The sequence below is a fragment of the Nuphar pumila genome, chromosome 2 (assembly GCF_984573655.1).
Source record: "Nuphar pumila chromosome 2, dmNupPumi1.hap1.1, whole genome shotgun sequence".
Taxonomy (NCBI): Eukaryota; Viridiplantae; Streptophyta; class Magnoliopsida; order Nymphaeales; family Nymphaeaceae; genus Nuphar; species Nuphar pumila.
The window spans coordinates 130395753-130410517 of record NC_143250.1 but is presented as its reverse complement, the minus strand read 5'-3'; the positions used below and the strand labels follow the sequence as shown (position 1 = coordinate 130410517).

General features: G+C 37.3%; 1 protein-coding gene across 1 annotated transcript in view; it reads right to left on the bottom strand.

The window, feature by feature from the left end:
* VIK (VH1-interacting kinase) overlaps nt 1-14765 on the bottom strand; it is a 154868-nt gene that overhangs the window by 75529 nt on the left and 64574 nt on the right. The window contains exons 5-6 of the mRNA XM_089996820.1: nt 3597-3717; nt 3367-3446 (exon numbers count right to left, since the gene is read on the bottom strand). Coding sequence (XP_089852946.1) covers nt 3367-3446; nt 3597-3717 — 201 coding nt within the window. The remainder of the gene's footprint in view (nt 1-3366; nt 3447-3596; nt 3718-14765) is intronic.

The following is a 14765-nucleotide window of genomic DNA, read 5'->3' as shown; positions in this document are numbered from 1 at the left end:
TGAATAGGTCACGCTTAATTCAAGGTGTTATTACAAGTGTGTTTCAACTGCATGTGCATACGTGTGATAGATGTGTTTTGCATGTACATAATTGCCTGTATACTCACATGTGAAATGAGAATGATTCATAAACGAGAGAACGCATGAGACATGAATATGTGTATTGAATAAAAGCATGCATTTAACATGAAGGTGTGAACACATGCACATACATTATGAATATTGTTGATCAAGCACATATCTATATTGGCATACATGATTGTGCATTGAAAGACATATGACATCACTGCACATATGGCATGTTATGATTTTTGCATATGATGCATCGATGATCAAAATAGATCGTCACAGGCCTGGAGAGCCTGGAGCTTAGGTTTGCTCATTTTTTACTTGTTTTAATGCATCGCAAAATCACATTTATATTATTTCACTATATTTCATTGTTCTATGTTTTTCACAGACGGCGGTTCCGTGATGGGTCTCGCATGGGAATATGCGAACTTGTATGTTGATCTTTGCATGTTGATTTGCAAATTAATAAAAATGGCCATTAGTAATAAGATAAAGAAAAAGAACAGTGTAATATACGTTCTGAGAAATCTCGTCGTTAGAATGAGACTCTTAGAGTTTCGGTTTTGAGAAACCATGATGATACAAAAACTTCGTGTGCATTATTGTTACTCCTGAACCCGATATTGAGGTTCTTTCTCCTGACCACGGTTTTAGAGAGAATCCACCACTTTACTTGGGGGTGGTGCGTAGACACAACTGTTGTTTTGGTATACCAAGAAAGTGACACTTGTAGATGTGGAGGTCTCTAGTGTCCCGACATCAGATGTAGAGGTCTAATATTCTGAAGGTTAATTCGGTTGAGGGCTAAGTTTGAAACTCAGTAATAAAATACAATTTGTGTGTTAAGTTACCTTGAAAACCCTACTTGACCTCGAGAATTCTTACTCGTGTGGTGTATCCGCTAGCAACAATAATAAAAAGAGGAACTTAAATTGTGTGCATTTAATAGGAACATCATACAAAAAGAAAACTCTGATAAAATATAATAATTTATTCATGCATTGCAAAGAAATCATGCATATTCCTGCTATGCATTAGATCATGCATATTTACTTTTTTTCTTACTTGTGTTATATGGGTGATTACATGACATGTGCGTCCTATTACATGATTACATGTCTTTAATGCATAATTAATGTTCCATATTGATAATAATTGTTCTCTCTTGTTTAGCATTTGTTCCCTTTTACTTAAATGATTGCTTAAATTATGAATTTGTCATAATTGCATCTCTCTAAATTATTGCATGAATCTTATATGTATTCTTTATACTTATTTGTTTCATTAGAAGGACTCGTACATAAAATTCTTTAGATTTCTGACACCCCTACTTTTTTGTTTTTCGTTGTCTTAGATGCTCAGTGAAGCGACTTGCTCATGAGAGGAGCTACGAGGAAGCGACATAACTGTTTGACAGACTCTCTTGGACGGCGTAACTTTTTTTTTCTTTTCGTTTAGTTAATTTTTATGCACTCTGATATTTTGCAATTGTCTCATTACTATTATTTCTAAATTAATAAAGTTGGTTTGCCATGGTTTGGGTGATGGGTTTAAGATCCCTCGTGGTTTCTTCGGATTTCCTAGTTGTGTTGGAACTGTAAAGGCCCTGGGTCTCTGGAAAGATTTCCGCAATGGTTTAAAAAAAAATCGCACTTTTTCTTGGGTATAAGTTGGGGTCACTATAGGTATAACCAACCCAGTTACACTCATAATGCTATGGTTTGGTGGAAACCCCGTACGAAAACTTTCCTTCTCACAAACACTAAAACTCTTACTCAAATAAACCATCTAATTGATTGAAATACCTCCCTTCTACCTGAGGTGTCAGAGATACAAATCTAAATGTCTCTCAAACTGAATATATAACCTCAATTCAGCAGCCAGCCTTCATGATTAAGCATGCCACCCACAAGAATACAAAAGCCACTATGGGCAAAATACAAGAAGCCACTAAGGGCAAATAGAAAGAGTTCACAATATCACAAAAGCCACTAAAGGGCAAACAAAAGCACACAAAATAAAATAATAATTTTATTATAGTGAAATGCTTAAGAGAAGCATGTCATAAAGTGGGCCAAATCCCACGTATACGTAGAAGAGAGTAAAGGTGTATGGGAGCTCAATTAGCCCAACAGCTAGAAAATAAATATAAAAAATGCCCCAAATGGGCATTACCTATTACACTCGTAGAAAAATAATATAAAAAAATGAAAATTACAAAAAAAGAAAAATACATATAAACCTAGTTTACATACTATGATGCTATATATATACATATATATACTAATGCATATATACATATTTAATGTATATACATATTAATATATATACACAAAAATTTACATATTTTAACACTCTCCCTCAAACTTACGATGATATCACCAAAAGTTTGTCAAGGAGAAGGAAACCGAGGAGAAGGGAGCGTCCTGGTAAAGAAGTTGGTCAACTAATATTCTTAACATACAACAACATGATAGTCTTTTTCAAGTATTCTTCACGAACGTAGTGGCAATCCAACTCAATTTACATACATATTTAATATATATATTAATACATGAAAATTTAGATATTTTAACGCCATCAAGTAGAGTTACATCAAATCTTGGCATTTCTTCACTGTCATTGAGGGAAGCCACCAACATTAGGGTTGGATACACTCGCACCACAACCCTTATCCAAGCAATAGAATCGAACTTGGAGCAACACAAGCTCAAAACTACAAAAGAATAGAAACAGGCCCACGAGCAAGAAATTAAGAAGAAAGGTACTTCTCTCATACCTACTTCAAATCACTTTGTCTATGGCTTAAAAGTATTCTACAGTCTCTCTCTAACTGAACCAAAAGCACCAAGTTAAACCAAGCCTTCCATATTCTAGTCATGCAGTATGGTGCAGATTCACAAGGCAGAGAAACTAGCTTCTAATCTTTATTCCAAAGTCTAATCTGGGCCCTAATACTATCCAAACACTTTAGGGATACACTGTGACACTATTAAGGGTGAAAATTAGTGAGAATATTAAGTAGAGAAAAAAATTATTAGAAGATGAGATCATCAGCTACAGGAGAATGAGTGAGAAGAGGATTCATTCTATTTCATTCCATCATAAGACTTATATTACATAGGTCTGTTTTGTAGACATGCATTTTCATTACTATTATACGGTTTTCCCCAATGACAGGTCAGTCCCAAAAAGTATCATCCAGCCTACAATATCTATCTTTCTATAATTATCTAATAATTATATGTACCAATTGAAAATTAAAAGCAAGAATAAAAGAGTAATATGATGTACCTCGCAATGTCTAGTGCAAAATTTGTAGCCATTGAGGGATGAAGTGCACCTTTCTCCTTAAGGAACTGATGGAGATCACCCTGAAAACACCATAGAGAACATAAACACAACTGCACAAAGGAGTTCATAAAGAAGGTATGTGTTTTCCTTTTTATAACTTATTTGCTGATAACTTTTCAGGACTCAAGAACTAAATTTCAAAAGTAGAAAGAAAGTCCATAGAATATTACCCCTCTCAAATACTCTGTAATTAACATTAATGGCTTTCTCTCAGTGACTGCACCAAGGAACTGCACAATATTAGGGTGCCGCAGCTTGACAAGCAAATTGACCTCATGCCTAAAATCTTGGCTGGTCCACAGAGAAATAGAAGTCAGATAGGGTTTATAACTAGAGTCATGTGAATCTATCTACTTCAAATTTCACTTTGCAGGAAACATGCATAGAAGACATTACCAATACTGTTGAAACCAGTAATACACGAAGGAACCTTGCACGGTGGCTACAGAATATTGTTAGGTTGGAAAAAACATATAATGAAGAAGCAATCTGGCATTTCTAAAATGTATAAGAAAATTGCTTCAGAAAAATGTGTAAAGGAAACCCATATCGAGATTTGATATTTCATGATCTCCATTGTGCAACCTAAACCAGGTTGCACATAACTCTACTGTCCAAGCTATAACTGAAGCATTCACAAAACTGCATGAAAATTTTGCTGATCCATCAGCCAAGAAATCCTTAAGCATCAGCAAAAGAGATACATATGACTTCTTGCCAATAGTCTTTTTCCAGCTTTAATACAGTCGTATTCATAAAAAAGTTTAAAGGTGTTTAGGTCATGTTAGCCCAAAAAGGTTCTCACTTGTGTTAAATAATCATTTTTAGATTCTATTTCTCTTCGGCACTAATTGCACCTAAAAGCATCTATGCAATAATGGGGCAGTGGTTGTCACAGATGCTTGTAACAGGTAGCCACATGGTTTTGGGCTGTACTGTTGAAAAGAGAAAGAGAGAGAGTAAGGGGGAGAGACCATTCTCATCGGGCCCCCATCACTATTGAATTGTTGACCTACCAGCCAAGAAACCCTTAATCATCAGCAAAAGAGGTACAAAAAATTTTAAAGGTGCTTAGGTCATGTTAACCCAAAATGGTTCCCACTTGGGTTAATGTCAGAGAATCATTTTTAGATTTTAATTGTTTTCAGAACTAATTTCACTTAAAAGCGTCTACATGATAATGGGGCAGTGGTTGGTATTACAGCTGTCTGTAACAGGTAGCTACATGGTTTTGTGATGTATTGTTGAAGAGAGAGAGAGAGAGAGAGAGAGAGAGAGAGAGAGAGAGAGAGAGAGAAAGAAAGAAAGAAGATGAAAAAGAGGAGAAAGGGGGAGTGACCATTCTCATCACCCCCCCCCCCCATCACTATCAAATTGTTGATCTATCAACCAAGAAACCCTTAATCATCAGCAAAAGAGGTACATGATTCCTGCCAATAGTCTTTTTCCAGCTTTATGACATTTGTTGTATCCATAAAAAAGTTTAAAAGTGCTTAGGTCATGTTAACCCAAAAGGGTTCCCACTTGGGTTAATGTTAGAGAATCATTTTTAGATTTTAATTCTCTTCAGCAGTAACTTCACTTAAAAGCATCTATGCAAAAATGGGGCAGTGGTTGGTATCACAGTTGTTTGTAGCAGGTAGCTACATGGTTTTGGGATGTATTGTTGGAGAGAGAGAGAGAGGTGAGAAGAAGAGGAAGAAGATGAAAAAGAGTAAGGGGGAGAGACTATTCTCATAGACCACCATCACTATCACATTGTTGATCTATCAGCCAAGAACCCTCAATCATCAGCGAAAGAGGTACATAACAGTTCTTGCCAAGTCTTTTTCTAGCTTTATGACATTTGTTGCACTCATAAAAAAGTTTAAAGGTGCTTAGGTCATGTTAGCCCAAAAAGATTCAAACTTGAGTTATTGTTAGAGAATTATTTTTAGGTTCTAATTCTCTTCAGCACTAATTGCACTTAAAAGCATCTATGCAATAATAGGGCAATGGTTGCACTTAAAAGCATCTATTCAATAATGGGGCAGTGGTTGGTATAGCAGCTGTTTGTATCAGGTAGCCACATGGTTTTGGGCTGTATTCTATGCCACCAGGGTACGGGTACGGGTACGGGCGTGGGTATGGGTATGGGTATGGGTATGGGTATGGGTATGGGTATGGGTATGGGTATGGGTATGGGTACGTGTTACGGACCACCCCTCCTATACATTTTTAACACTCTCCCTCAAACTTATAGTTGGATAACCGAAAGTTTGCCTTAGAGAAAGTGAAATTTAGGAGCAGCGAGGGGTTTGGGTGAAGAAATCTGCCAACGGGTATTCTGAGGTAACATAGGGAAGATCAATAGTGTCATCTAGATACTCCTCTCGTACATAGTGACAATCCAACTCAATATGTTTGTTTTGTTCATAAAAGGTCTGATTGCTGGCAATGTAGATGAAACATTTGTTGTCACAACACATTCGTGATGCTTCTTTAATCTAGACACCCATATCAGCCAGCAATCTCTTAGTAGACCACTTTCATAGTAGTTGTAACCATGACTCGGTATTCTGCTTTAGTTGAAGAGAGAGTCTAAGACCCACGAAATTTCAGGTATTTTTCTTATATTTCTCTTATTTATAATTCATGTTTCTAAGATCTAGAATGAGAAACAGATAGAACTAATTAAACCTAGAATGATTAGTCAAACAGGAATTTAGGAAAAATATAACCTCATATTTGAATTTTGGAAAAATATAGCCTTGTATTGGAATTTTGGAAAAACATAACTTTTTATATGAATTTTGGAAAAATATAGCCTTGTATTGGAATTTTGGAAAAACATAACTTTTTATATGAATTTTGGAAAAATATAGCCTTGTATTTGAATTTTGAAAAGTATGACCTTGTAAATGAATTTTCAAAAGTATAACATTGTAATTAAATTTTAGAAAATATGAGATTCAATATGGGATTTTCATAAAGTAAGAATATTCCAAGGAATAAAAAGTACATAGAGTAAATGAAAAAGAGAACTAAATAGTTAGAATCTAACTACAATAAATAATAGAAGTAACTAAAAAGTAATAAAAAAGTACACATTATGAAAAATTACCAATTAGATTTAAACTTGAAACAAGTACATTAATGATTAGATTGATTTTCTAAATCCAATAAAATATCTATTAAATCTAAAAATATCTCCTATAAAGTTAGAAAGGCTAGCTTGATAGGTCTTCTTAATAGGGTCAAGGATTATGCTTGGGAGAAAAATGTTGAAAAAGTAAGATGATCTAATCTCCACCCTTGATTCCTTGAAATTCATCTCAACCCTCCATTTAGAAAGTAATCATGACTCTCCACCTATAAATACCCCATCAAATTGAGAGTTTCAAGCATCCAAGATCTTCTTTCTTCCTTCTCTCTCTTGTTTTCTCCTCTCCTTTTAGTTTTAGTTTTTAGTTTTTGAGTTCTCTTCTTTCTTCACTTAAGAATAGTGAAGGGTACCTCTCTAGGAACTCTTATTCTCATAGTGCTTTGAAAGAGTCCAAGCAAGAGGAGGTTCAAGCCTAGGTCCCAAGTTAAGGTGAGTGAAATTATCCCTTATGCATCTTGATATTATTCAATTTCTATTCTCTTCTTAATCCCTATTCTTATCTATATAGGAAAACGCTTTCATATTTAGTGTTGAAAATTAAATTATTAGTTTGTTATTATCCCTATTGAAGATACACGATTTTCTTTATGATGCTTCTTATGAAAAGAAGAATGACTTTAATGTCCTAATGCTAGATCATTGTTATGGAAAGGTTAATTGGTATTAAGAGGAATTTTCCTTGATATTGCATTCATGCATTTTCATTTATGCTAGTCATGCTTCATTCTAATTTAAAATAATTGTGGAATCCACGTGCTAATGGCAAGAGGGAAATAATACACTTGAAAATTCGTGTGAAAGGATGTGTCTTGATCCTACTTAAATTTTTGAAGTTGATTCATGTGAATATGGGAGAATGAATGCTCAAAAATCGTATGATGTGCAAATCCATTTTCTTTTGAAAAAACCATGCAAACATGATCACTAAAATCATGCCCAAAGTCAAGTAATTTGGATAGTTATGGTTCACATAATTAAAAGGAAGATTTTTTATATAAATCGGATTTTTGGAATGATTATGGGTTTTTGAACAAATAGAGTTTTGGATTTGGATTGTTAGATTGTCCAATTATGATTCTCTAATTGATCTTCCAAATTTAATTCTCTAATTGATTTTCCTAATTGATTTTTCCTAATTGAATTCTCTTCTTGATTTTCTCTAGTTGAATTCTCTCTAAATTAGGTTTCTTCTCTAATTGATCTTCCCTAATTAGTTTTGTATCCAATTTGATGAATCTTGGATATTAATCCTTCTCAAAAATGAATTTGGACCCTTCTTAAGATAAATTTGGATTTACCCAATTGGATTTTTGGAATTGGATTTTTAGATTTGGATTTACACAAATGGACTTGGATCTATTCAAATGGATTTGGATTTACCTAATTGGATTTGGATCATCTTAATTGGATCTTGGATCTTTCACAAATGGATTTGGTTTTGAATATTCTTAATTGGATCTTGGATCCTTCTCAAATGGATTTGGTTTTGGATCTTCCTAATTAGATTTGGATCGTTTTAATTGGATCTTGGATCTTTCTCAAATGGATTTGGTTTTGGATCTTTCTAATTGGATTTGGATCTTCTTAAATGGATCTTGGATCCTTCTCAAATGGATTTAGTTTTGGATCTTCTTAATTGGATTTAGATCTTCTTAATTGGATTTTGGATCTTCTCAAATGGATTTGGTTTTGGATCTCCCTAATTGGTTTTGGATATTCTCAATTGGATCTTGGACTTGGTTCAATTCAAATGGATTTGGATTTTCTCAAAAAGGATTTGACTTTTCCCAAATGGTTTTGGATCAGAGTTGCCGGAAGCGCCTAGGCAAAAGGGGAAGCGCGCTTCGGAAGCGCGAAACGTCGCGCTTCCGAAGCGTGAGGGGAAGCGTCCCCCTTTTTTGGGAAGCGCGCTTCCCTTTTATGGGAAGCGCTTCCCCCACGTTTCCCCCACGCTTCCCCCACGCTTCCCCCTCGCTTCCCCCTCGCTTCCCCATTTTTTTCATTTTTTTCGTTTCCCCTCGCTTCCGGTTCGCTTCCTAGGTCGCTTCCGGTTCGCTTCCTAGGTCGTTTCCGAGACGGTTCGGAATTTTCTTCTAAGTGGTCCCACGCTTCCCCGCTTCCTAAATTTTTTAAAGTGCCTCGCTTCCCGCTCCCGCTTCCCGTATCGCTTCCCGCTCCCGCTTCCTCGACTGGTAACTCTGTTTTGGATCCTCTCAAATGAGTCTTCGATTTGAATCAACTCCAATGCAGTTGGATTTACTCAATAGAAGTATTGTAAGGAATCCGCATTCACCCAACCACACCTTGGAAAACGTCAAGAATATTCTACCAAAGGAATACTTTCCAAAAAAATGAGTCATGCAAATCCTTAGAATGGATTTAATGCGATGCCACGAACCTTGAGGGTGCAATACTCAAAGTATTAAGGCTACCAAGAAGCCTACATTGAAGTTATTACTAGTTCCATCGCCATACAATTCATGAATTTTGTTGCCTTGAGAAGGCTAAGGCTTGTCTATACTTAGACTACAGCCGAATGTTGAAAGGAGTTCCCATATGCAAATATACGCTATGAACTCAAGCCTAAAGGCCAATACAATAAGGCTGCATGTGAAACATACATATGTGTGCTTATACATATGATGAATGTGCATTTGCTTAGACATACAACTTATGCTTGAATTACATGCTTGTCTACGCATTAAAACCAAATATCACATGACAATATATGATGCCTACAAACATAAAAGGGTTAGAGAAGCAAAGGTGCACATGACACATAAAATGCACAAGTAGCACATATTGCATATAGGCCAGTAATATTGATGTTCATACTTTAATACATGATGCCTTTGAAAAAGTGTGTTTAGGGTCTGGATCTCATACCAAACCCGAGTCCATCTATGTATAGCTTTTGTGTATAACTTTGTATACCTTTATTCCATTTTGGGTCTGGATATTATACCAGACCCGGACCCACAATGTACACTCAAACATATTAATATATACTTTAGGTCACGATTTCATTACTGAAATCATGACAGCCGCAGCCCCTTTCTTCTTCTATCCCCTTTCTCTTTCCTCCACAGGTTCCAGAGGATATTCTAACATGGTATCAGAGCGAAGATCCATCTAGGGTTGAAGAGGCTTCCGAAAGGTGCGACCGACTGATCAGAGGTTTGAGGACTCCTTTGTCTCTTGTCTTCTACTCTTCTTCAGTTTCTTTTACTTCCTTCTATCTCTCGTTTCTTCATCTTCCTTCTACTTCCTCTCTGGTGAATTCCCATTTCACGTGGGTTTGATATCCACGTGAATCCCTGTTCACGCAACCCCTGTGTGTCAAAAAGGGGGAAGTTCTGTTTCACGAGAATCGCTGAAGTTGATTCACGTGAAACAAAAAGTTGATTCACGTGAAACTGAAACGACCCACGATCTCAAATCGCTGAAGTTGATTCACGTGAAACAGAAAGTTGATTCACGTGAAACTGAAACGACCCAGGATCCCTCTTCGCATCTTCTCTGCGTATCCAGATCTGACGGTGAAGTTGCGTCAGATCTGAGATATCAAGCCCTTTGTTGTTTGTATTGGATGTGTAACAACAGTTTTTTTTCCTCTGATTCTGATCCTTTTTAAGTGTCTCCTCTTGTCGTCCTCTCGCTGTTACAGGCGATATTCACATTGCTTTGTCTGAAAATGCATTTAGATTAACATTTTTATTACGTTAATCTCAAATCTCATAAAAGTGCAAGGGAAAACTTAGGTTTGATTCCCTTTTTAATCTGACAGCCCCCGATCGCCAGGTTTAAGGTTTCTTAGCCGCAAAAAAAAAGGAAGGGCGATCAGCAAACTTTCCTGGCAGAAGACTGAGCTCTTTGTGAACACTCTTGTTAAATTTTCTTCCTCCATGGATTCTTATTCTTCTCAATCGAGTCTCTCTTCGAGCTTTCTTAATCAACTCGTTTCTGAAAAATTGAACACCTCAAACTTCTTGATTTGAAAGAGACAAATCATACCTTTTATAAAGAGCCAAGGTCTCTTAGGCCACCTGGATGGAACCACTCTAGTCCCGCTAGAATTTGTTACGAGAGAAGAGAAAGATGATAAAGGGGCAAGTTCAATTATGTATGTCAAAAATGCAGAATATCTCAACTGTGAAAGGAAAGATCAATCAGTAGTTGCTTACATCACTTCTACCTTGTCTCAAGAGGTTCGTGTTGCAATCCCCGACAATTGTACAACCCTGCAACTTTGGGCAAAATTGGTTCAGATGTATTCACAAGTTTCACAGGCGAGGATGGTTTTTCTCAGAGGGAATTTCAACTCCTAAAAAAAGATTCCTTGACCATCATGGAATATCTCAACAAGATGAAGACTATCAAAGACCAACTTGCAGTTATAGGATGTGCCGTGAGTGACAGTGATATGGTGCAACAAACTCTGAGTGGATTGGGACCCGACTATAATATGATTGTCACTTCACTATTGTGCCTGCCTACTCTTCCTACTTTTGATGAGTTGCGAGCTAAATTGATTCAGTATGAAATGACCTTGAAGGAATTTTCTGAAGAAACACATGCTCATTCAAATTCCCAAGAAGTTCTTATCACAGAAGTGACTTATGGTCGAGGACGAGGGAGAGGAAGACAAGGGCGAAATGGACACGGAGGACGTGGATTGCTTCCCACTCCAAATATCACTCAGGGACAAAGGTCCATCCCCACTTGCTTCCTTTACAACAAAAGGAGGCATATCAAGGCGAATTGTTGGCACAACCCCGAAAATAAAGGAAATGCTCCACAGACAGAACAAAAAAGAAAGCCCACTAATATCAGAGACAATGGAGAGATTAGAGATTTGTTAATATTTGCCCTGTCAGAATTGAAATTAAAGCAGAATGATCAAGGCACATGGTTTGTTGACTCAGGGACAGCAACTCACGTGACTGGCGATGCAGGTAAACTTTCTAAACCTATTCCTTATTTTGGCAAAAGTAAAATTGTCACTGGAGATGGATCCTCCCATCCTGTTTCTCATGTTGGAAAATTTGTCATTCCCATGTCACATTCTACTCTTGAACTTACTGATGTCCTTCATGCTCTAAATATCAAGAAAAATATTGTCTATGTTTCTAAGCTTGTTGATGACAATTATGCTTCAGTCGAATTCACTCCCTTCTCTATGCAGGTCAAGGACCTTCGCACGAGGGAAACATTCGCTGAAGGAAAGAGACGAGGCAGTATGTATGTCTTTGAAGAAGCTCCATGTCATCCCGTCCGCCCTATTCATCCGGATTCGAAGTCTTCATTAGAGTCGTGTTCATTTTCTTCAGCAAATGTTTTTAGTATTTCTGAATGTAATAAACCTTCCTTATGGCATAGTCGATTAGGACATTGTGGGAGTCATTTTATTGAGAAACTTGTTTCTAATAATCTCATTCCAAAAGAAAGTATCAATGTGGATGAGAAAAGCCAGAAGTGTTCCAATTGTTTTTTATGCAAAAGTCATGTATTGACTTTTCATTCTATTAATAAGATAGCTTCAAAGCCTTTTGAGGTAATATGTTCGATGTATGGGGACCTGCCCCAGTTGTCTCTGGATCTGGGAGTAGATACTACCTAATCTTTGTTGATAGCTACTCTCGATACACCTGAATATACTTCATAAAAAATAAGTCGGAAGTTTTCCTTTTGTTTCAAAACTTTTTTTTCTTAGTAAGAAATCAATTCTCTTAGTCCATCCAATTCATTCAATGTGATGGAGGTGGGGAGTTCTCATCTAGTGACTTTATTTCTTTTCTTCAAAATAATGGGATAGGAAGAAGGGTGTCATGCCCACACACCTCTCAACAAAATGGGATTGTTGAGCAAAAACATAAGCATATCGTTGAAAGTGCCATGAATATGCTCCATGATAGTAACCTTCTCATTAATCTGTGGACAGAAGCTTTTCATTCCGTCGTGCATGTGATCAATAAATTGCCTATGGTTGTTCTAGAAAATAAGTCTCCTTATTACTGTCTTTTTGGAGTTCATCCTAGTTATCATGATTTGTGTGCTTTTGGATGTGTTTGTTATGTGCATATTGATCAGTCTCTAAGAAACAAGTTTCAGGACAAGGCTCAGAAGTGCAGATTTGTGGGATATGCCGACGACTACAAAGGATATAGGTGTTACGATCCTGTCTACAGACGTATCAGAATATCAAGAAATGTCATCTTTGATGAACACAATTTTGATCACAAAGCTGGCACAACGGATATGCCCTCTACCACCACCGAATTTTATTATCCTTGGCTGAATTCAAAACTTTTTGCTAGTTTCAATGAAGTCTGCTCTCCAGATTGTGGGCAGCAGGAAGAAGAAATGTCTGAGACTATTGGCACATCGGGATTACAGAATGGGGAAGAAATACCACCCGTACCAGGCAGATACAAGGGCATTTGCTATACTAGACAGAGAACGACAGCGCCAGATCTTTTAAATCACATCTCAGGAGCTGCTCCTACCTCCTTATAACAACTTCTCCTTGGACTTTCAGCTCTTCTTAACTGCTCTGAACAAGGAAGATGAACCTATCATGTATTATCAGGCAGCTACTTCTACTAAATGGGTAGAAGCCATGAATGATGAAATGCAAGCCTTACATGAATGTGGTAACTGGGAAATCGTCCCCAGACCACCTGACAAAAATGTTGTTGGATGTAAATGGGTCTACAAAATAAAGTATAAACTAGATGGAACCACTGAACAATACAAGGCGAGACTGGTGGAAAAAGGGTTCACTCAAGAAGCAGGACAAAACTATGATGAGACATTCAGTCCTGTAGTGAGAATGGGAACGATTCGAATTATTCTTTCCCTGACCATTGAACATGGATGGAAGCTGAGTCAGCTTGATGTTAAGAATGCATTTTTGCATGGGGATTTGGAGGAAGTCTACATGGAACCACCCCCTGGATATCAAGAGCAAAACTGTAAAACACATGTGTGCAGGCTAAAAAGAGTTATCTATGGCCTAAAACAAGCATCTCGCTCTTGGTTTGACAGCTTCTTACTTGAGATTCAGAAGCATGGGTTCTTACGTTCCCTACTAGATCACTCATTATTTATTTTTAAAAGTCAGAATGTGATCACTTTATTGTTAATTTATGTTGATGATATAGTTATCACAGGAAACTCTGAAAATAATATCAGAGAAGTTAAAAACCTATTAGGACAAAGATTCAAAATGAAAGACCTCGAAGCCTTGTGCTATTTTCTTGGCGTAGAAGTCGATAGCCAGGCTCATGGCTTGACCCTCACGCAACACAAGTATACGATAGATGTTCTCAGCAAGGCAGGTATGAAAAATTGCAAACCTTTAGCAACTCTTAGTGTGCTCCACCAAAAATTAAGTGCTCATGATGGAGACCTGTATGAGGATCCCACCAGGTACCGAGGTCTAATAGGAATGTTGCAATATCTCACATTTACTCGACCTGATATTGTTTATTTAGTCAATCAAGTGTCTCAATTTATGCATGCACCACGTACTGGACATATGGAGGCGGTTAAGAAGATACTCAGATATCTGAAAGGGACCATTGGAGATGGGTTGATATATTCTCCACAATCGTCTGGTAAGAATGTGCGTGAACTTATTGTATATTGTGATGCAGACTGGGTAGGAGATCCTGATGAGCGAAGGTCTACGTCAGGATATTGTGTTTTTATTGGGAAAAACCTAGTCTCTTGGAGTAGTAGAAAACAAAAGGTTGTTGTTAGATCAAGCACTGAAGCCGAGTATAGATCCATGGTTGCCGCTACTGCTGAAGTCACATGGGTCAGGCATTTACTAACTGAAGTAGGAGAAGCGATCTCTCCGTCTACCTTGTTGTGTGACAATCAAAGTGCTCTCAATATGTCATTCATGTAATGAGATATGCGGAAATATAAAGAGTGCATACAAGCACGCCTCTTATTGAGAAGAGAGAAAGCTCGCAAGAATGAATAATATACAAGGGGTTCACCCCTATTTATACAAGAGGGAGAAGGGGAAAAAGGAGGGCCAAAGGGCCTCAAAAGAAGAGCCAAAAGGGGACTCCCATGGAGTCGTTGGGAGCCCCCAACGGTCACATTTGTAACCGTTGGGGGCTCCAACGACTCTATGGTTGGAGCCCCTCTTTGGTTCTAAAAAATACAAAAATAAAAATAC